The following is a 24,598-nucleotide window of genomic DNA, read 5'->3' on the forward strand; positions in this document are numbered from 1 at the left end:
ATATCAAAAATCACAATGGATTACTTAAGTTAGCAATTGAATATCAGTAAATTGTTATCTTAGTTTTTCAACCCAGCAGCACAGTGTCCCCTGTTTGCAGTTAAACATCTGTAGATATTGGTATTTCTAAAACATCTTTAAATCTCAAACATCACTAAACATCTTGTTCTTAGAGAGGAATATTTGAATACAATATCGTGTTGTTAAAAATTATTGTATTATGTATTCAGAATTTTGTCTTAAATTTAAATATCACAAAAACTGTCATGCATAGTAACAATTACTAGTATTTTGTTTGAAACATATTATTGTAGTATCTGGAAGTAAACGTTTTTAATAGTAAAAACCATTCATGTACCCCTCTGTGTGGATTACTGTACATGGTGAGGGGATCTCCCAGGGAAGGTTCTGTTCTTTCAGTTTACCTCCTTTGGGATCTAAACATCCACTCACGTGTTTGCCGTGCGTGGCAACCCATGAATGGGAGGAGAGGATCCTGGTGGTTGTGGGATCCAACCCTAACACACCACTTTGGCATTGAATTCCTGTAGACAGGCAGCCTTGGTGTGGCCCCCCTTGGGTCAGTCGGCTAGTCCACTCGGGCTAGGTTCAACCAAGTACCAGTGTTAGATGTTCTCAACAGGTGTTGTGGACATTATATCTGATGCTGGTGTTTGAGTATAGTGCTCAGGAAACCTGGCGTTGCTACCGTGTCCTTGTTTGACACTGTAGTGCGTCCCCTTGTAAGGTTCCATGGTGGGTTGGGTCAGTAGGCACCAAAATTTCCCTTTCTTTATTATAGATACTCCAATTAAAAGTCTCAATAAAATAGTGCAAATACAGTCTATAGGTAAACGACCATGTTTAGGGTTCTGAACAGCAATCCTCACCAACCGTACCACCATTTTCTTATATTGCACTCACTTTCAGACAATCTTTTAGGGCAAATGTCTCCCTTTTTCATTCAGAAGGGACTAGAGGGACTTACTGGCTCTTTAAAGTCAGTTAAGAAACTTCAATCTGGTGAAATATTGGTGGAAACATCCACATCTCAACACATTGAACTCCTCTTGCATTCAAAGGCAATTGGGGACATACCGATTGAGGTTACACCTCATGCTGCTTTGAATTCATCACAAGGAGTTATTGTTGAGAGGGATTTGAAGAACATTGCAGAGTCTGAGATTCTCTCTGGTTTCTCCACCAAAGGAGTTTCTGCAGTGAGGCGTATCTCTGCTTACAAAAATGGAATTATGGTGCTGACCAGTGTCCTCATTCTGACATTTATGTCACCACATCTGCCTGCTACCATCAAGGCAGGTTATCTTAATTGCAGAGTATGGTCATACATTCCAAACCCTCTCAGTTGTTTCCAGTGTCAACAATTCAGTCACTCGAAGCCATCATGTTGTGGTTCCTTGATGTGTACTCGTTTCAGTGGCAAGGATCATGATGGCTACGAGTATGAAATGGACTCTCATTGCATTAGTTGTAATGGCTCTCACCCATCCTACTTTCGTTCTTGCTCTAAATTGTTGGAAGAAAAAGAGGTACAGCATTTGAAAATGATTAATAACATTACTTATCCTGAGGCTCGAAAATTGCTGTCCACCACCTCATCTCGGACATATGCTGCTGCACTTTGTTCCACAACTACAGTGTGAGTGCAGACAGATCTCTCTGTGCCTCCAAAAGAATCGTTCTCCAAACAAATGAAAAGTCTTTTGACCTCCATGGTTAAAAAAGTTGATGAATCAACTTCAACACCTATCTCTGTTCCTTACATACATTACAACAAACCCCAAGATCCACATCCTTTGGTTCCAGGAACAGGCATTTCCTTGGATACATCTTCTTCTTCCACCCCAAGATGCAAAATAATCATTTGTTCACATCCTCATTCACTGGAATCCTCTTCCAACTGCAAAGACCTGTCCAGTCAACCCAGGGCAGGATCTATGGAGGTTGATAGACCTCCCTCAATTAAGGAAAGTAAGGAAAAAAGAAGTGGTCATAAACAGAAGGGCTCTCCACCCAATTTGCCTACACATAAATAAAAATGGCCACCTTGATACAATTGAACTGTCGAGGTTTACGTTCTAATCTAGATGACATCAAAACACTGATTGCTTCCTACCATCCTGTTTGTCTTTCCTTACAAGTAACATTTCTGAAACCTGCCAATACAGTCATCTTTTGGCAGTTTTTCTTTATACAGAAATAACAGGCTGTGTGATGGACAAGTGCATGGAGGGGTGGCACTGTAGATTCATCAGCATGTGCCCACCCTGTCTTTGTCACTTAACACACCCTTGGAAACTGTAACCATCTGTGTTTCCTTGGGTCATACCATCACTGTTTGTTCTCTCTACCTGTCACCTGGAGAGACATATGATCAATCAGACCTTGATGCTCTCATTCAACAGTTGCCATCTCCCTTTTTCATCCTGGAGGACTTTAATGGACATCATCCCCTCTGGGGAAGTGCTGATATTGGTAGGAGGGGTCACTCTGTGCATATGCTCTCTGATCACAACCTTTCTCTTTTCATTACTGGTTCTCCAATTTATTTCCATGTGCCTAGTCAGTTCTTTACTGCTATTGATCTCTCAATTTGCTCTCCTTCATTATTTTCCCATTTTTCATGGGGTGTTGACAATAATCCATGAGGTAGTGATCGTTTTCCTGTAATCTTGAGAGAGACTGACCGTGGCTGATGCCACCTGACCTACGTGCCCTGGCAAACTGGCTCTCTTTCACTGCTCTTGCAGAACTTGATCCTGCCATCGTCTGTAAGCCATCAATGGATGACCGTGTAGCAGCAGTAATTGACTGTCTTATACAAGCAACTGCTCAATGTATTCCTAAAACCTCGACACCTTTTCCACTATATCCTCATACATGGTGGAATCCTGCATGCTACATGGCACAGAAGGCCCAAAAACGAGCCTGTGATACTTTCCATAGACATCCCACACTCTCAAACTGCATCGCTTTCCAGCGGGCCCATGCACATGCTTGATGGGTAAGGTGTCAAAGGCAGAAGGAATCTTGGATTAAGTTCACAACCAGCATATCCGCTACCACTAGTTCCAAAGTCATTGTGGACAAGATTCAAAAGGTCAGTGGGCAATATCACTCTGTCCTCCTCTCGATTTTGCTCTCTGATGGCCAGGAAGTAACTGATACCCAGAGCATCGCCAATACTCTAGGTGAAAGCTTTTCTCAGGTATCTAGCACTTTTGCTTCTTCTTCCACCTTCTTAGTCATCAAGTTATGATTGTTACAGTCACACTACAGTTGTAAAGTCCTTTACATCTTGAATTACTGTAGTTTTTCTCTTGATGTTGTAGACTAGATGTAAACATTGGTTTTATGCTATTCATTTATTTTTTATTTTTTAACTTTGTTTTGTTTGATATTAATTTCCTTTTATGAATTTTACTGAATTTACTTTTACCTTTTTTACCAGACACTTGGTGCAGATAGCCTAGCTGCTTTGTGCCATAAATCACTAAATCAACCAATCAAACAATCATTCATGTAAGGTTTACCACGTAGATTTAAAGTGATGCTTCTTTTGTATGAAATGTGTTTTATTTTACATTGTAGTAATTGAACAACTGTATGTAACAATTTGAAAAGTTTATACTTTTGTTTTTAATAAATAGAACTAGAATGTAATATCCATTTAGCAATCCTATAAATTATACATCCATATTTTACTCTCTCCATTCGTACTTTTTGATTACCAATGGATGACGTAGTCTTCTATTAAATGTTGCATCATTATACCAAAACAATGTTTTATATTTAACAGAACACAAACTTTTTATCATAAAAAATTCACTTATGACATTAATTTTAAAGCCCAGTAATATTTTTTAAGTGGAATTTATGGTTGATTTGCTAGTGTAAAGAGCTCAAACAAGTAATTGTTTTTCTGTTGTCTAGACATCAAACTGCTGTAAAACATATGCAACAGACAACTGGCAGTAATGTTGCCCCTGCCATTGCAAAATCAGATGTACTGAAAGCAGAATTAGAGGAAGCTTCTTTGAAAGTTGACCAGTGTAGGGTAAGTGAGAAAACTTCAATCAGAAGATATAAACTTATGTTTGAGTAAAAAAAATCACTTTGTCAAGAAAATAAGGTGTTTTGAACAAATTGCATATGACATCCTTCAGTGAATTAAGATAGCTACATCTTTCAATGAATGTGTGTTTTATAGTAATATTTCATCCATCAAAGTAATGACATCCTTCAGTGAATTAAGATAGCTACATCCTTCAGTAAATATGTATATTATAGTAATATTTCATGCATCAAAATAATGACATCCTTCAGTGAATGTGTATTTTATAGTAATATTTCATTTGTCAAGATAACTACATCCTTCAGTGAATGTTTTGGTATATTACTAAAAAAAACAAAACGTGAGGAAAACTAATTTCTTAAGACAAATTACATTTTTGTCTTTTGAGAAATGCAGTTTTCCAACAACAAATAAGATTTTTGGAGGAGGTATTTTTGTTATATACAGAAATTCTTTATTAATATTTTATAAAGAAAATAACTTTTTAGAAGCAAATATACCATATTCAAAGTAAGAAAATGTTTCTGTTTATTAAGGAAAAGTGTTTTTTGTTTGAACACAATGTGTGTGTGTGTGTGTCCTTTTGTTACTGTTTTCTTAGAGTAAAATAACATTTAAAGAAATATCCAGTTTGTTAACTGTTTTTATAACAATACACTTAAAACATTAGTGAGAATGTTGTTTTAGTGGATATTTAGGCAGAGTCAACATAGCACGTCTCAGTAAGCACACTTCACTGACTTGCCGTACATTAAGATGATGCTTGTGTGCTGCATAAGTTCAAAGCTTAATTCAGTATGGCCAAAATTGAAAGATTTAAAAAAACTGTTCAACTTGTGGTTTTCATTCAGAATTTGTCTTCTGTAAAAAATTACTTCCAGTTAAAGGTTATTTTTATAATAATTTATTGATTGTGTACTTGTGTCTATAGTTGCACAGTTGAAGGCTTTGTATACTTTGACTTCCAACACTGCCATGTAAGGTATTTTTGTTGGTTTGTGTGACTTTATCTTATTCAGTCTAAATATGTTTTGTTGAAAGTTGCAACAAATTACGTTATACAACTGCTATATCAAAACAAAACTTTCACAGGATGCCCTCACAATCGAGATGCTGACTGTAGTGACTAAAGAAGTTGATTTTGCCCAGTTATTTGTTGATTGGTACCAACTACAGGCTAACTACCATAGGAGAGTATTACAGATTCTGGAAGAAACTATTCCTGACTTAAAAAATGAAATAAGTAAGTTAGTATTATCTTAACACAGAGTGCCGATACTCAAAGTTTTAACAGTAAATGAATTGCACTGTTATGTTCACAAAACATTTGTTAGCTCAGTATTATACTTTTAAAACTGTAAATGTTCTCATTTTAAGTAAAACAGTTTCATTTTATGTATGTTATAGATTTGAAACATATTATATTTATGTTTCAGAACTTGCTTTTATTATAATTTTAATGATACACAGAGCTAATCTTGAATATAAACAAACTGTTAATTACATTCTTAAACTTAATAGTATTTTTATTCACAATAATATTTCAGCTAAATTGACTAGACAAAAAATTTCCTGTTTTTAAAACCAATTAGACATTTTGTACTACTGTTTTAAGGGTTTTGTTTGGATTCCTTTTCATATGCATTGTAAAGAATGGTTTGTATCTGATATTTTTACACTAAATATTTAACTGCATTGTTAAAAAGTGTGTTGATAACTGTGGGTGATTTTTTTTTCCTTTCAGATTTCTTATTATAGTTAGTAATATCAAATACTTTTGTTTTAAAAGAATTTTAGCTTATTACAAGTTGTAACAGAAAATGTGTACAAGTCTCATACATAATGTCTCTAACTCAGCATACTTGGAAAACATTTAAGCTTTATAACTACACAAGAAGAGTCCTTTTAAATTCTTCCAAGCAAATGGCTAATTTACTCATGGAAAAAAATTCATATATAATAAGAGAAATATACATGTATCTGTTTAGAGCCCAACCTAATACATTATTTCATTTTATAGACACAAATATTGACTTTCTAGTGGTTGCAAATGATATATAATTAAATATAAGAGAGAATGGATGCAACAGATGTGTGTGTTGACTGCAAGGGTATGATTTTCTATTTGATAGCTCTGTAACCAAACAAAATTGAAGGTTATAAAATTATGGTTTGCCTGAACAATGACAATTTTATGATGAGTAATTTGTGTTGAATTTCAAGATTATTAGGGTGGTGTGGTGGGGGTGGGGGGTTTGTGACACTAGGGGAAATTTAGGATTTTAAAAAAAAATATTGCTTTATAGAATTAAAAACTTAAAACATATACAATCAAAATATGAATCATTAGCATAGATTTTATGCTACAATAATTGGTAGAACATAAACAAAAAGTAGTTTAACAGTATTTTGAATGTTAAATTTTTTTTTTAACATTTATTTTTTGTCATGCTCCATGAAGGGTTTAGGACTGAGGATTATGTGAAGTTGATATATTGAGGTAGCATATCAGAGGTACCACATTGTGAAGTGGTTGGAGAAGGTTAGTGTAGAACAGGGTTTTCATCATGATACAGAGTAAAAAATAGCTGCTGGCATCTCTCAGAAAGGCACATAATAGTCAAGTGATGACAGTTAAGATAAAGATCTTGCTCCAAAGCTCATGTTTTCTTGTCTTCAGTTATACTTGGATAAAGCCTTGGAGGCAGCAGACCATTTGCCTTATTTGGAACAGCACCGTGCAACTTTGAGAGATATCAGAGAATATGTCATCAGACATCAGTGCAGCAATTACAAAGAGGAAGGAATATCTTACTTTTCTTAAACCCCTGTTAAAAAAAAACCCAGACAAATTCTTCCTTACACCTGTTGTGAAGCCTCCAATGGTCTGTTTTCATCTGAATACTTTTCCTCAGAAGCCAACTCCAGCAATGCCAACTTCCTTCCCAGAACCCCCACAGTGGTTGATGTCTTCAGACAGAGAATAATTTATTTAATAAAATAAAATAATTTTAAAAAATTAACCTTTAATATCTTAGTTAATAATTTAGTGGATTCAAATAATCTTTAATATTGAAGTGAATAATTTATTGTGTAAGTGACCATTCAAAATGTTTAATTGATAAAACAGTGTTTAAGTAGTGTACAGTATTTACCAAAGTTCATTTATCCCTCCTTCGACCACTTCTACTACCTATTGTGTGATTGTGTGGCACCATAAGCTTGAATCATTACCTTTCTTGGCCTGTAGTGTTTTTAAGTGTTAATTTTATTTTATTTTTTAAATTTAATCTATTTTCAAACAACAGTAATGTATAGTAGTTAATTTGGGCCAAAAAAGAATTGTGATTTAGGAGTGGGAGGCCATTACCTCAGTAACTCAATTTTTAATAAGTTGGCATGGATTTAGTCCCACATGTTCTGAGTTATCAAGAGATTACTGTATTTTAAAAAAATCTTTATCTTTCTGTAAACTTTTTTTTTTATATGTATATTTTCTGTTTGCAGAAGATTACGTTTTCAGACCTGTGTATGGAACTCCTTTAGAGGAACATCTACAAATTACAAACCGACATATTGCTTTTGTTGTGGAGCAATGCGTGTGTGGTTTACTGTCAACTGGAATGAAGGAAGAGGTAAGCCAAAAGCAACATTAAAAGTTGTGTATTATGTCATCTGACTTTTACTTTGGCAAGTATTCTAAGACTGAAGGAGGTGCTGTTCAGAACTTAATAAGTAAATATGAGGCACATTAGAATCTTAATTATTTGTATTTTCTGTGAAAAATGGAACAATATATTGTGGTTATAATCAATGGCTCTTTCTCTTAGTTTTTTACTATATCTTATTATTATAATGTTTTCATTCCTTGGTTGATGAATGTAACATGCGTTATGTTGGATGTTAACTATTGATAGTTTATCAGTGTCATTTCTTGTTATATTGATTCCCTCCTTTAGCTTATCAGTGTACATTCTTTATTCATCCAAAAGAAAGGAAATAAGATAAAAAAATTTCAACTACAGTTAGTCCTAGGAACAAAATTATTGAAGAAACTGTGCAACATAACATGTATGGTGACACTGTTTGAGTTGTTTAGAAAATAATTATTTACACTGTTTTATAAATAACCAAGTGTATTTAAAACTGTCCAAAAATATTCAAGATACTAAAATAGTATTCCAGTTGACTAATGAATAATTTTTACTTAATGCATTACATCTTATAAATACATATATGACATAATCAATTTTTCATGAATACAAATTATTAATAATTGTCAGTTGTCACTAAAAGGAGCTATGAATTTGTTATTATTCAAAATGTGATCGCTAATGGCTGTGCTATGTAATCAAGTAAATAGTTATGTTTAGAAAAATGTGATATTTTAAAAATATTTCTGTTTGTTTTTAGAACAACAAGCAAACATTTGTTTACCTAAAATGCCAGGTTTAGCAGTTATTGGTTATCTTTTCATTTGTTCAACTTAAAATATAGGTTCGTTTTTTTTTCTCTAGTTAGTGGATACGTTAAGTGTTGTTATTGGCTAATGGTAAGTAACACAGTTCACAGTAAATTGGAGCTTTCTGATTGCTTAAGAAAATATAAAATAAACAGAAAAGCTTGTCATGAACCACAGTGGAGAAACATCAGATTGATTAAATTTGGTAAAGTTTGATTTAAATTTAAAAACTGATATTCATGAGATATGTATTGTGCATGTAAATCAAATGTAGTGATAAATTTTTTTTACATCAAGACACTTTTAATTATAATGATTACAATGTTGTTTATAAAGCAGTGAATGTACAATGTGTCATTTTTGTTGTTACCTAGGGCTTGTTTCGAATAGCAGGCAGTGCAGCCAAAGCCAAGAAACTTAAGGTGAGACTGGAGTTGGAAGCATTTTATTTTCCTTTTCATGGCTAACATTTTTATTTAGTTTTTCTTGTGTTTCATAAAACCTTTAATGTATTACATCAAATACAATGACAATTTAAAATATTTGATTGCTGTGTTACATCTTGTCACCTTAACCAATCAAGATTTTTTTATTGTTTCTTTTGCTTAAAACAATATGTCCACATCATTATCAAATGGTCTGATTGCCAGCTTCCATATTTATTACCTAATATTATAACCTTTTTAGTTATTGCACACATTTTGCAATGTTATTGAAGTATCTGCCAGTAAATTTTGTTTGTTTGTAATAGAGTATTAACTATTCTCACAAAAAATAATTTCTGTACATCCATTACTTTATTTTGTGTGTGTGTGTTTGTTACATTAGACTTTATGGTAGTGAGTATCATATACAAGTTATTACCTTGGTATTACTGTTAGTGTTAAGATTAGACTCCATGGTCATATCTTGTAAAGGTAATTTCAGAAGCCTATTTCTCAAATACTTTGTGCTGTTATGAAGTTAGAATGGCAATCTGTATTTATGTTCAATAAATGTATCTGTGTTTTTGTTTAGTAAAGGTAGCTATGTGTTTTTTGTTGCATTAAAAACTGTCAAAGATAATATATATGTGTGTAGAATATAAATAGTATCTTAACTTATACAACAGGTTTACTCAATTTTGTATATTAAACATATACCAGGATGTGTATGTTAATTAATCTTGTATGTTAAACATATACCAGGATGTGTATATTAATTAGTATTGTATGTTAAACAGATACCAGGATGTGTATATTAATTAGTATTGTATGTTAAACAGATACCAGGATGTGTATATTAATTAGTATTGTATGTTAAACAGATACCAGGATGTGTATATTAATTAGTATTGTATGTTAAACAGATACCAGGATGTGTATATTAATTAGTATTGTATGTTAAACAGATACCAGGATGTGTATATTAATTAATCTTGTATGTTAAACAGATACCAGGATGTGTGTATCAGTTAATTTTGTATGTTAAACAGATACCAGGATGTGTGTATCAGTTAATTTTGTATGTTAAACAGATACCAGGATGTGTGTATCAGTTAATTTTGTATGTTAAAAAGATAACAGGATGTGTGTATCAGTTAATTTTGTATGTTAAACATACAACAGGATATGTATATTAATTAGGATAATTTTGTGTTTCAAACAGATTGCCTTTGATGCTCACTTAGTTGACGATGTGTTAGAATATACCAAGGACTCGCATGTACTAGCAGGTATTGTTTTATTTTTATATCTACAAGTATTACAGATAATTTAATAACCATAAAGTGTTAAGGTTAGGCTCAATTTTAAGGAGGAGAAGTCATTATCAACAGAGAGATAAGTGTTTTTTTGTTTTGTTTTTATCTAGGTGCTTTATTTTAGCTTGTGTATTTTTCCAGTTTGCAGTCTGTTTATTATTCCTTCAGTGCACAAACTGATTCCAAACATTTGGTCAGAAAATACTTTTTTCTTTTTTATTATGTTTAATCAACAACAGGGACATTGTTTCAGGTGATATGGTTGTTTGTATGGATAGTGTGTTCTGTGTCCATGTATATGTGAAATTTTGCATTTAATTTCTAGATGTCTATACATTAGTCTCGGTAAAGTGTCTTTCTGGATGCAACTGAAGCTGTAATGAATTTGTTATGCTTACGAGTTTCTTGTGTGTTTCTGCATTGGAGATTTTGTCTTAGATTTGAAAAAAGTTTAGAAGTTAGTGCTAAGTAATGGAATATTCATAAGTATCTAGTGATCTGAAGAAGATAAAAAGAGCCACGTTGCACTGTTAAGAAGGAAATGTATATTGTTTTATAAAAGTATCAGTGAATTTTATGATTCAATCATTCTCAAGAATAATACAGGTAAATAAATAAGGTCATATTTGTGTGTAAGTGGAGTCAAAGTGCGAGTCATGACCTTTTACACTGAAAATTTATTAAAACAACTTTATTATCATTTAAGTCTATAAACTTGGCATCAAATCACAGTTTATAATTTAAGATCTGATATTGTATGAATTTTTAGTCTCAAAATGAAATATTTAAATTAATTCTATATCTTCACTTTTTTGTATCATGTGATGCTGTTCTGCATCGTGTGATGCTTTCTCACATTCAACTACCCATTTTAAGCTGATTTCTCTATCCTTATATGAATTTCTAATTCTACCAGAAATTACACACTTGTACCAGAGATATTCTCAAGGTATAATTCTAGACTTCATACTGCTTGTTTTCCTACCACATTTTGTCTTTTAAAATATGTTGGTAATTCTCTCTTAACATTTGTTGTTGAAATATTTATAACCAATGGAAAGATAGTTAATTTGTTGAATTCCTATGAGGCTAAAATTGTTCAGCCAAGAAGTGTCGATACACTTGGCCACAGTTTCTTTGTACCCATTATTTAAGTTCATTTAAATAAGCTGATGAAATTTTTAACTTAGTTATAGCTTAATTACAAAACCAGTTAAATTAAAGAGGTGTTAGAAGATTCTATTTTTTAGGATCTTAAATGGCATATTCAAATTAAAAAAAAAATTGTTATATACTACCAGAAGGTAGGCTTAAGGTTTGTATGACATCACTTAGTTTCTTCTTTCATATATGTATGTACGTAGGTAGATAGGTACGAATGAATTGTAAAAATTGGAGACTTATTAGGTTAGGTGAGAAAATTAAAAACAAAAAGAATAAAATGTATTTATTCATAAAGAAAGTGTCTGAACTGCTTGTATGTCATGTAATTCAATGCTTTGTTTATTCTGACATGAACTATGCTCTTCCCAGGTTAGGAAAGAGAAAATAGAGATGAAGTACAAGGCATTTATCAAGAAAAGAAACTGAGTGGATATGTGTAACAGTAAATAGACAAACAATGATTTATGAGAGTAATGGGGTGTTTACATCTTTTGATACTATCTTTTCTTTAAAAAATAGACCACTTCATTCTGCTTATAAATCATGGTTTGTCAATTTGCTCTAATACTGAAACCATGCTCATGATACAAGTTTGTGTTTCTGTTGTGAACTGTATCATTAAGCATATATTTTGGTTATACAAGTTTCTAGAGTCTGTCTAACCTTACAGTCAAAAGTAAGAATTTATTGTTGGAACAAATGTGTGTTTGTCCTGTAGACAAGAGATACCAGTAATTTAGTTTGTTTATTATGACTTGTTATAGGGGCCTTGAAGTCTTACTTAAGAGAACTACCTGAGCCATTACTAACACACAAACTGTATCCAGAATGGATAGAGGCTGTCAGGTTGGTGTTGGACAAAATTTAAAATTTGTATTTTGTAATGTTTAAGAAAGTGTGTGACAGATACAAAAATAGCCTGGATTTCTTTTTGGTTGTGTAATGGAACACAGTTTTTAATATAATTCATGCTGTCACTGTTGTGAGTATGTCAAATCTTATTATTAGTACCATAATCATAGAAAATAAAGCCCTGTAACAAGGTTTACTTGTAAAGAATGAACTCTATAAAAAGTTTGTTACATGCCAATACTGATTAATTATTTAGTGATTCATTATGAGTAACAAAACGTACATTATTAACTTGAGGCTCGTATGAAACCAAATACAACAAACGTCTTCTGTGTTAGTCTCTGTACATAATATTCTGGAAAAAGAAATAAAAGAGAAAAATTGGAAATTGAATACAATTTTATATTGATCTTAGAATTAAAAAGAACTTAAAGAACCTTGGAAGTCAGTTGAGGACTGTATATTCACTATCTAGTATGTTATTAGTAATATAATACAGCATACAGATGTATAATGTTTAATATATACACTTTATTTTCATTGGAAATTACGTTACTGCATTTTTGTTTCTCTCTCTGTCTAGAATAACATCTCCACAGGCCAGACTCCAAGCTCTATGGCAGGTGGTTCAGAAATTGCCAAAAGCAAACTTTGATAACTTGAGGTATTATCGTATAAGATAACATAGTGTCTATTTACTCTTTGATAGCTTAAGGTATTATCATATAAGAAATATTTCTTAGTGTTAATACATATTAAGTCAAAAGTATGAAATCTTCTCAATAATTACATAGAGTTTATGAAATAATCTTATAAGAGTACTGTATGAAGTTTGACAAAGCATACTAACAATTACCAAATGTTTTGTAACAAAATTTTACTTGTAAAAAAATAAGTTAGTTGTGAATGAAAAACATTTTAGTTTAAAAATGATTAAAGAATAATAAATAAAAGTTGGTTGTTAGCAAATAATTGTTTTAACCTGTTAATGGTTATCATAATTTTAGTGCTAATTTCATTGTTTAAATATTATTGATCTCCAAAAATAATTCATTTTTTAATGAAGAAGAATTATCTGTTAATTTTCATAATTTTAGAAATAAGTATTTAGTCCTAAATTAAATAGTTCTTTGAAAGGCGATATTCATTTGTGTATTTAAATTTAATATTCTTACTTTTATTTATGGTATGTTCTATTTAAGTTATGAAATTAAGTTTTCTGCTTTTTCTTCAACTTGATTCTTTTTCTTGGATGGAGAATCCTCTAATGATAGTTTAAAGTTCTGGATGTAATGTGTATTGTTTTCTGAAAGTTGTTATGACGTGAAGGTGTTACAGAAAAATTACATATTTATGGAGTTTGTTTTATTGAAATTTCTGACTTTTCAGGTACCTGATTAAGTTCTTATCCAAGCTGGCATCTACTTCAGATGTTAATAGAATGACCCCACAGAATATAGCTATTGTCATGGCACCAAACTTGATATGGGTTCCTGATGATTTTCAGCACTTTAGGTAAGCAGACACAAACGTTTTTTTTTAGTAGTACCTAGCAAAACATTTATTTGAGGAAATAAAAAGAAAAAGGGGTATTTTCAAAATATAACTAGACAGACTTGAAGAGATGTTTTTTTGCTAATGATGGTAGCTGTGGTAAATGTTTAATAATTAACAGTGTTTAACATTAAGCCTAATGACCCTGATAGTGACATTGATATGATTAAGAGGTGAAATCATCAAATTATACTCACCTTATCCAAAGTAATGGAGAATGTTTTGTAATGTGTTCATAAACTAATGTTAAAAAATAAACAAAATACTTCAAATAGTAATATTAAAAAGCATTGCTGTCACTTAACTGGTATCCACATTCTGTTAGTTTATAGTTGTTAGCACAAATAATGTTGTATGTACAACACTTGGAGCTTGACTTCTAACAAGTGTTGTATTTCATCATGTGTGAATTGAGGAAGAAAATCATTATCTCTTCATCTTTTTTAAACTACAACTTATGATCAGCTGATCTATCTTTATAGACTGGAAAGAATGACTGAACAACTCCTATAAAAAGCTTGATTAAATAGCTGATAATACAATAAGAAACAGCCCTTTAGGAAATTGTGTAACTTAGCCACCATGCATGTGCAAAAAATTATATTTTGAAAAGTGTTTCAACATTTTGTTGTTGTTTTCTCTCTGAACCTAACAGAAAAGAAATGGCATGAAGTTCTGTTATTGTTTAGCAACATTATTTGTTAGATGTATTCATATCTCCCTATAAGTGGGATGTGCATAAAATATTACTTGGGATATATTGAAGTGATTCTAATTCTGTGTTGGAACATAGTTTTTATATTGGAAAGTTAATTATTAATGAGTAAGATACTAAAATATTGATCAAATAGAAGTTTTACATTAACAGTCAGAACATTGGGTATGTCTTCCATTGATTTCTTTTGAAAATTATGTAGTTCAAGGGTGACTTCTGTTATTAACAATATTGTGAGGTTGTTTTGTCACTATTGTGTTTCAAAGTGCGTCAAACAAGTATTCACAAATATTAATACATATATATTTGTGAATATTAGTATTAACTCATTTTTTTAATTTCAAGATATTCTTTTTGTATTTTAGCATGAACATGACAGCAGCAAACAATCATAGTGCTATAGTGGAGACTTTAGTAACTTATGCTGATTGGTTTTTTGAAGAAGGTAAGCAGTTTTATTATGTATAAACTCTCAGTACAGGCTTGGTCACTTTGACTGGCCACATAACTTACTTGTTTAAAGTCTATAGATTTGATACTACTAACTTTTAATATAATGTGTATATCTTCACAAAATTTGTCAGTCTTTCAGTTGATATTATGAGTGTTTCATATATATATATATATATATATAAAACAACATAGTTCTTAGTGAAATATTTTTAGTAAACTAAAAGATTTGTCTATAACTGTATTGAGGATTTGTTTTGAATAGTTTGTGTGCAAAGTGGTTTTCATTTTAAAATTAAAAATACTTTTCATCTCAAAAATATCAAATTTTCTTTGTGTAATCCTTAAAATCTCCTAAATACATTTCAAACTTTTGTTTTCAGTAAAACTTTGTTTTATCTGTTATTTTCTGTACCCTATCAATATACAGGATCGGTCAATATGACCAATTTTGTAACTACAAAAACAATCAAAATAAATCTAAATTGCTGTTTCTTTTTTTCCTATGTGAAACTCTGTATTTATCCTATGGGGCATTAAATGTGTAACAGCATATGTCTGTTTATCATTAAATTTTATTGTCCTATTACCCTTTGAACCATTATTATAAAATGTAGACAGGGAACATGTAGCTCAAGTTAGTGTTGAATTACATTACCCACGAGCTGCTCATGTGCATCTTTCGTGAAACATTATAATATTATTATTTATTTTACCTAATCTAATCATAAACTCACCTAAAGGGGATCTGTATTTTTATATTTTAGTTTCTTTTGTAATAATAAAGTTGGTCATGCCTAAATATATAAAGCATGATCAATCATGTACGTATGGATGTTTTAACTGAAATGGTACACAGAGAATATATTTGTATTAACTCCACATAAGAGCACAAAATATTGATATATCATTTTCAAAAATAAGTAAAAGAGCTTATTTTGTCTAGTAGTAGTGTCACAGACTCTAGTGTTTTAAGTTTCTTGGCTAGTAATTGACTGTAGCAACACAAAACATGACTCAATTGTATACCTGCAGGAACTTAAAGACTGTTAAATAATTGCTGGAATTTATTAGGCAGTGTATCCAAGTCTGTTTAAAGTGTCATACTTTGTCCAGTCTGTGAAGTTTCAAACTTTGTTTTATTGTAACTTGTATTAAAGCTAAAAATAAAGAAAATGGATGTTGATTTTGTTTCTAAAAGTTGTAGATGGAGGACTGTAATTCATCTTGTGAGGTGAGCACAATTTGCTCACTATTTTTTGGTGGAGGAAGTGTTTCAGACTTGATAAAAATCTGTGGTAAAAAAGTTAAATCCAAAAAAATGGTGGATGAATTTTGCTCACCTCACAAGATGAATTACAGTCCTCCATCTACAACTTTTATAAACAAAATCAACATTCATTTCCTTTATTTCTAGCTTTAATACGAGGTACAATAAAACAAAGTTTGAAACTTCACAGACTGGACAAAACAATACACTAAAAATATCCCAGATAAAAGAAACTGATATATTTTAGTTACCTCATCAGTATGGATGAGCTTGTGGCTAACTGTTCTTCTTTGACATTTAAACTCACAGCAGTATTAAAATTATAGAAATTTTTTTTTCCTTGCTTCTGCTGGGTCAAGGTATGGTCTAGTAGTTATAATATGCCAGAGCTGTGGATCAGAAGGTCCAAAACTTGAGCAGTGATGTGATATTGAATGTGTTTTGTACTTTCAACTGTGAGAGGGGAATTATGATTGTGATGGTCAGTCCCACTATTTGGTTGAGGTTAACTGCATAAGCAGGAGATACTGTCAACTGGTTGGTTACCTTCAGTCTAGTTAGTTATGCCTGAATCTAATAAGTCTCCACCTGGCTGATTAGCCTTTGTGTACTCATTAGGTGCTACTTTGGTTGAATAAATCAAATCTTTATATAAACTTTATATGTTACAAAACTAAACATAAAAATTCACACTTTCATTACAAACTTTTATTTGATAATAAAGCAAACTGTTTGATTAAAAAATCTTGAGTCTAATAAACATAAATAAATAATCAAGAGATATTTGGCATGGCATGGGCAAATTTAGCAAGTATAGATCTGTTACTGAAACTATGCTGTCGTAATTTATCAGACACAACATTTCGTGAGCTATTCTGATGAATCTGGTGATGAAAAAAAAATTGTTGTTTACAGAAGTTGAGTTTGTATCAACGTCAATATCAGTTCCTGTTACCCCCACTCTGTCTGATAAATCTCTACACTCAACTGAAATGCAAATGGTGAATGGAGAGTCCTGTGGTAATACAACTGAACAGAGGTGTAGTATATTAATTTTCTCAACTTGTTTAATTTGTTTAGGCATATGATACATTCGTATAGCATGTTAAATAGAAGAATTCAGTTGTGTGAACAAAAAGGCAGTTGTGGTTTCTTGTATAATATCAAATGTCATTTAATACTGCATTACTCAAAGCAATAAATTTCACTTAAATATATAATGAAACATTGACTTGTGACTTGCATTTTTATAGCTTTTTATGAGTGAGCTACACAAGCAGCATTATATCATTTTAGAAATATGCTAGCAAACAAACCAATTAAAAATTTTGTTTTCTCAACATGTGTTGATTTGGGATGGAAAAACAAATTAAGGTTTATCTGAAGTTCGAATTCAAATATTTCAAAATAGCTTTAAAAATTTTTGGATAAAGTTTGTGTTCTTGAACCATTCACTGTGAAAAAAGATTAAAATCTTCAATTTTCTTTTCCTTCAAGAAAATTCTGAATTAACAAAGTGTATTTTTGCATTTTGTGATATTCTTCACAAAAATAATTTATCTGGGAATGTCCCAGCATAGGTTAAAATAAGTAAAGTGTACCATTCAACATTATTAGTTTTCACTGCTGTTAGACAATCTTTAGATAATATTGTATTTGTAGTTATAATGATGAGACTTCTCTCTTAGGTAAGTCTACACTAACAATCTTTTGTTTTTTTGGAAAACATAATATTATCTAATGCAATATACCACTTTATTCCAGGAAATGTAGTAGAAATAAACTAAAGTAATATCATGATGAAAACTCTATTGAATTTGTCTACTTGTTTTCTTTTTCATAGTCAAAATGCTAGTCCTACATCCATCAGTTTAAGATCATTTTTTCAACCAACAAAACGACAGAGTAACCAGATGATAAAATCTGGCCTTGATAAATTCAATAAGAATAGAATGCAAGGCCCTAGTCAAGAAAGACCCTTGTTTATTCCAAAATTGGAAAGAACACTTTCTGTCACTGAAGAAGAAGTAATGAAATCAATCAGAGACAACAGACCTATATCAACACTACCTAAGGACATTGTGTGGGTCCCAAGCAAGTCTAATTCAATTGTTAAACGGGGATCACTCAGTAGTTTGAGAAGTCTTGTTTCTGACAAGTGTTCGTCCTTAAACAAAGAGGAAGGACGAACATTTTCATCTGTTCACCAGTTCGATTCACATTATCAGGTTGTCACAGCTCGCCCACCTAAACTACCAGCACATATTCGCATAGAAAAACCTAAAGGTCTTCCACCAGGTGTTCCAAGTAGAAGTCGATTAGATCGACCATCTGTGCCACCCCCAGAAATACCTGACATATCAGAAGCAAAAAAATCTGCAAAACCTGTAGAAGAATATCAAACACACAATTTATCAGATAATACAAATGATAAAAGTATTGACATAAACGATATCACGTTAACACTAACAGAAGATAACATAAGTACCCTTTCTCAAAAGGACAGTCCTGAGGCACTGATATCCTTTGCTGATAGTTCCGATGAAGAAGACTATAATTTTACTTCTCAAACACAAGTCAAAAGTCTTTCAAACTATGTTACAAAGCTACCCACTGCTAGAAGTTCTGAAGCAAACATATCCACCCAATTCTGGCTGTGTGATGGTAATGCTCAAACAGATCTTCAGGGAAGGAGATACAGTTCTCCAGGAAGTCAGTCTATGTCTGTGTTCTATGATACATCCAAAAGTTTAAGTCTGGCATCAGTCGAAGATTTTTTTTCATTTACCACAGCAAGTTTAAACACACTCGATAATATAACTCCAATAACATCACCCCTTATTTATGGAGAACCTCCAACATCTTCATTACCTGGTAAATACAGAAGAAATTCAGTTACTGAAGAAACTCATCTGTAAAATAAAATTAATAACTTTATCAGTTATACCTGGTGCATTCTGCATGTGTTTTCAAGCTTCAGTTAATATGATTTTTTGATAACTTTAGATTCTAAACTATATTTTTGTGTGCAAATGGTAGTTGGCAAAGCTTTAAAGTTTGTGAAAAATAAATAATCTGTAATCTAAGTCACTACTCTAATCTAGTGTTCCCATGTACAATATTAAAATAATGAATTAAGCAATGAATTCATACGATTTTCTAAAAAAAACTACTATAGCACTGTTTTGTTATCAAATTGTTCAGTAGCATGTGAATTGTGTAGTTCTTAACTTAGTTCTTATTTTAAATTTTTCTTGAACTTCAACATTAATTACCCTTTGTTTTTGGTAAAGATCCAAATGTCACTTCCATTGTAGCCTTTACTTTAATACCAACATCAGTTTTTTGTATCTTTAGTGTTCCTTTATAATGTGAATCACAAAACTATACGATTATCTTTATTTTTAGTTTGTTTTCAGTAATATGTGAATTTCAGTGATGACGAGAAACCCACTTGTTGAGAAATTTATATGCAAAAACGGCTCGTTTGGGCTGAGAAAACCCAAAACTTTCTATGTAAAGTGTTTTCTCAGCCCAAACGAGCCGTTTTTGCATATAAATATGTGAATTTAATGTTTAAAACCTGATGTTACTTTAAAATATCCTTCAAACAAACCTTCCCAACTAAGTGCATACTTTTACTCTGCAGTTGTTTTTCTGTTTGTCTATTGTATTTCAGTTTAGTCATCATAATAGATAGTTCTTCATATATCTGTTTCAGCTGGAAGGTTAATAAGTTCAAAATGACTGGTTCATCAATGTGTAGAGATATTAACTTTTAAAAATGTTATTTTTCATAGCAATGCTTTGTAATTATTATACAAGTAATGGTGCTTTAAAACCTCTAGTCTTAGTGCTTTAGCTGTGTATTTGATTTGAGAATGTTTATATCTTTGCACACACACATATAATGAAACTGTTTTTTTTGCTCTTCATTTCGTATTCTCAACTATGTATAATCGTATGTCTGTGATGATGAGCAAACTTTAGTGAGCAAATAAGTAGTTTACTATGTACAACTAACATGTTTGGATATATTGGTTCTTGTAGATTTGTTATGCACTAAACTTGTTTACATTAAGCAAAATCTTCTGTAGACAAGATTAGCTGTTTATGTAATGTTATTTTGACACTTACATTGTGTCTTGTATAACAAATTAATACGATATAAAATTAGTAGGAGCTTAAACTTAGTACAACAGTGTCATATTTTAAGTTTTTAGTTATAATTGTTTATATTTCTGTAACTCGCTTGTTAAGAGTAGAAACTGTTTTAACAGATATAGTATGTTTTGAGAGTATGTTTATATTGTTCTGTTTGTAGCAAGTTTTCAAGAGTTATACAAATGTGTGGACATGCTAAGACACATATCTGTATGTCATAGCTCTTTAGTCAGTAATTGGGTATTGTATAGAAAAATTATATTGATTTTCCTTGAGACTTGCATATTTTTATTGTATTTGTAATTTTTGCCCCTAGTTTATTTGGAGTTCAGTGTAGTCAGCTATATAAAAACAAATGTTTTGTTGTTTTTTTTGTCACCAGAAATACTCACGTTCTTTCAGTTTGTCTTCATAAAATATTTCAAGCATTTTTGTTTATTGCATGTTAAAGGAATAACTTAAGTAAATATACTTCTTATACTTACCATTTAGATTTAGGATTTAGCAAGAGTTATGAATTTGATTGCCTTACATCTTATGTGACATTTGATGTTCTCTGCTCCATTTGTTTTTACATTCTTTGCTTTCTGTGATCAGTGCAATTTCTAAAGCATGATTTTGATGTAGAGTGTATGTTTAATTTTAATTTGGTATAGAAAGGGATGTTTTAAAATAATGGTTATGTATTAACGTACATTCTGTGACGTTTCACACACACATCATTTTCAAATTAAAAGTGTAAAAATCAAGGAGCAAATTAATGGCACTCAGAAAATAACGTTTTTCTTTCGTACAGGTATAAACTAATTCTAATTATTGTTTATTAAAGTCACAGCTAATATTATATTACAGTTCTAGCTTCAGAGTCATAATTATTCTAAGTACAAAAAATAAAAACAAATGACTGAGATTGGGTCATGCATCACTGTATTTTATTATTGTCTCTCAAACAGCAAGACTTAATTGTAAAAAGTTTTGAAACCTGTTTTTATGTAATTTAGATTTGGCATGAATATTATGTTTAGTCATTTGCTCATGTAAGAATAACACCACAGGTAAACATTAGCATCAGCCATTCTCTCCTGTACTTTCAGAACTAACATATTAGAGCAAGAAATACGTTGATGCTGAAATACATCAACAGCCCCTCAGCCGTCATGTATCAAAATTAACAACAACAAAAAATAGTGGGTAAAACTATAAGATATCAGTAACTCTAACATGATTTAAAAGAAAACTTTTCTCTGCACTGTTTTATTCATGTGTATATGCTGTAAAGTTTATTATAAGGGTAATTCAGGTGTTATTTTTTATCCTTAGAAGGCCTCTGTCTGATATAACTATTGTATTTTATTTTAGCGCTAACCCTTTGGCTTTAGTATGTCGTAAGTGACAGATTATCCTTCTGTAGTTTCTGGTTACTAGTTTGCCTTTAGACTTAATTCTTACTTTGGGAAACTTAAAGATAGTGCATTATAGTGATTGGTTTATGTTTATTTTTAACTCTTAACCCTGAGTTTGTATGAATTTCCATTTGAAAAAGTAGGGTTATAATACTTCGCCTAATAGCATTTCAGTTTCATTTTATATTTATACATATTACAACCAGTGCCACAGTTAGGAGTATTTATAAAAGATTAGTTTTTAAATCTGTAATGTTTCGTCATGCAAACTTACCCCCAAAAAATTGTTACGCCAGTAGCATAATGTTATGCATCAGTACGACCTTTAGCCCTAAAAGTATAAATTGGACTTTTAGGCTTGCGTGCTTCAAACTTTTTGCTTACACATAATGCTAGGCTTAAATTAGTTTATTAATTTTCTACTAATTAACATCAAGGCAGGTTAGTGAATTGAGCCTGTCTGTAAATTAAGAAAGAATATATATATATTGAGAAGAAGAAGAAAAAATGTATTAGTGGACCTCGTCGTAATAGCAGCTTTAGACAAGCCCCGACTTCTATCACAAAATTGTAAGATTGATGACGTAACAGTCTAATTTGTCAATTATTTATCGAACAATTGTCATTATGTGAACATCTTTTACAAGCCTGTCAAGCGTAATTACGGTTTCTTATATGTCTTAAAATATTTTTTACCTGTTATATTTTTAAAGACTACATTCTTCATTGCCTTTCACAATTTGTTATATACTGGAGGAATTTACACATTTTGATTTAAAAACTATATATAGAAAAATATTTTTATACTCAAGGTATTTATAAAATAACTTTATTTTAACCAACTTTTCGCCTTTGCGGCTTCATGAAGCTGCAAAAGAGAAACGCTGGTTGAAATAGTTACTTTGTAAATATCTGGAATATAAAAGAAGATAAACTAAATTATGTTGTGTTTAAAAATGTAATAGGCCCAATACTAATGTGTCATATCAAATATAATCATTTATCTGACAACTTCTAAAGTGTAAATGAATAAAATAGCACAGTACAAGAAAATCGATAGGCTTAAAATATATCGACTTCAAATGAAGTTAGAAACCACGTTAACTCACTACGCCCCAACATGTAATTAAAAAGTAAGAAAGGCCGAGTTAGGTTTGTTAGGCGTAAGACCTGTTTTCATTTGTAGTATTTTTGTAGGAATCTGTATTAATAGTCAGTTGGTAATTACAGCATTGGTATCAAGATTAAATGTCAAGTAAGCGCAGCTGTTAGATAAAAAAAAAAAACTTGTGGTTTGACTAGACTTAGAGAATTTTGTTCTGCCATTTTATAAATACATTTCCCACGATATCTGAAATGAACAATTTTTAACCCAGTCTTGTTTGTTTGGTGTGTGTGGGTGTATGCTATGCAACGCATGCTATAAAAGTGATTTTAAATATTGCTATATTAATAATTCTAAATAACGATAAGGTAATTTTTAATTAAACTAGACTTTAGTAGCAGCTGACGTTTGGTGTGACGTACCATCTGAGGTTGCACGTGATCGAAGTGTGGGTTTTGTTACGTAGCATTTGTAAAGTTTCTGTATTAAGGTTCCTGGTTCGAAATTAAGGTAATTTGAAAATATACCTGTTTAACTGTATCATCGTATAACGTTAGCACTTCTATAAACTTATATTTTGACAACTATCGTTATAAAAAGTAAAACAACTTGTGACTAAACATGAAATTCTTCACATTTGATTTTATGTATTTAAGTGGTGAATTACTGGTGTGCACATGTAAAAAAACGTGTTCTACAACTGTTGGTTTTATGTTTCCTGTTTTTTCTTTCTTTTTTCTCCAACAAATCTCGCAAATAAAGAATAAATTCGAACTTCAATAATCCAAATGAATTATTTCTTTTTTATACCACCACTCTTTTCATGTGATATACGATGTATAGTAAGTATTCTATTAGCAGTAAGTGTGACCTAATAGCTTTCTCCAACTTTTTAATGACCCTGTAACATAAGAATGATTTACCTTCATGGTGTTGGAAGCCATGATTAGTTGTAATATAGATATTGTGTAAAACTGTGAACTTTCAGGTTTAACTAAGAATTGTTAATAGGCGTATGTTGCTATTAATACGAGATTTAATTTCGTCATAAGAGAAGTTACAATTTGCCCAGAAAATTAATCTATACTGTAAACTGGCTGTTATATTTTTTACAATGTGATATTATATCTGATGAATTATTTTGAAAGTCACAAATGAAGTTATGTACATTTGGAATTCTGATTAAACAGTATTATTTCTTTATTGGCTGTTGTGAATTTTTATTTATATATTTATATTCGGTGAAAATTTGTCACATAAGGTGTAAGCAATGTCAAGACCGTGCTTTACTGTGGCTCAGTAGTTATATTTGACGATGTTGTAACCTTATCAAGTCGTAACTGCAGTCAAGCTCTGTTTAAATGCCACCTATCTTGTCAAAACACCTGCAATGTAGATGTTATTGAAAAATATTGCGGCCTATGTCTGTCACGTCGTAATCACGCCACTGCTCTCTGATTACTTTCTGTAATCCGTCTAGCGTAAAGAAGACGAGTTTCTCAGCGCCCGTTTCAACAGACGTCTGTAAGTGTTGCCTCTGGCATGAGTCTCGTTTTGTTTCTTTGTAAGTGTTGAACAGATACCTTATGAAAGCAACCAGTGTACATGTGACTTGTGTCGCT

The 24,598-nt window shown here is 31.4% G+C and overlaps 1 protein-coding gene across 3 annotated transcripts in view; it reads left to right on the forward strand.

Moving 5' to 3' along the window:
* The window catches only part of LOC143244451 (rho GTPase-activating protein 44-like), a 37,269-nt gene extending 17,554 nt beyond the window's left edge, over positions 1-19,715 (forward strand). For 2 of the 3 annotated variants that reach the window (XM_076489136.1, XM_076489137.1), the window contains exons 7-17: positions 3,955-4,078; positions 5,189-5,339; positions 7,604-7,731; positions 8,933-8,980; positions 10,206-10,272; positions 12,228-12,309; positions 12,899-12,979; positions 13,705-13,830; positions 14,950-15,029; positions 17,220-17,343; positions 18,148-19,715. In XM_076489136.1, the coding sequence (XP_076345251.1) occupies positions 3,955-4,078; positions 5,189-5,339; positions 7,604-7,731; positions 8,933-8,980; positions 10,206-10,272; positions 12,228-12,309; positions 12,899-12,979; positions 13,705-13,830; positions 14,950-15,029; positions 17,220-17,343; positions 18,148-19,222 (2,086 nt within the window). In that variant the 3' untranslated portion in view covers positions 19,223-19,715. The remainder of the gene's footprint in view (positions 1-3,954; positions 4,079-5,188; positions 5,340-7,603; positions 7,732-8,932; positions 8,981-10,205; positions 10,273-12,227; positions 12,310-12,898; positions 12,980-13,704; positions 13,831-14,949; positions 15,030-17,219; positions 17,344-18,147) is intronic. The other variant, XM_076489138.1, reaches the window with a different exon arrangement.
* The last annotated feature ends 4,883 nt before the right edge of the window (positions 19,716-24,598 follow it).

Source organism: Tachypleus tridentatus, chromosome 2, assembly GCF_004210375.1.
Source record: "Tachypleus tridentatus isolate NWPU-2018 chromosome 2, ASM421037v1, whole genome shotgun sequence".
Taxonomy (NCBI): domain Eukaryota; kingdom Metazoa; phylum Arthropoda; class Merostomata; order Xiphosura; family Limulidae; genus Tachypleus; species Tachypleus tridentatus.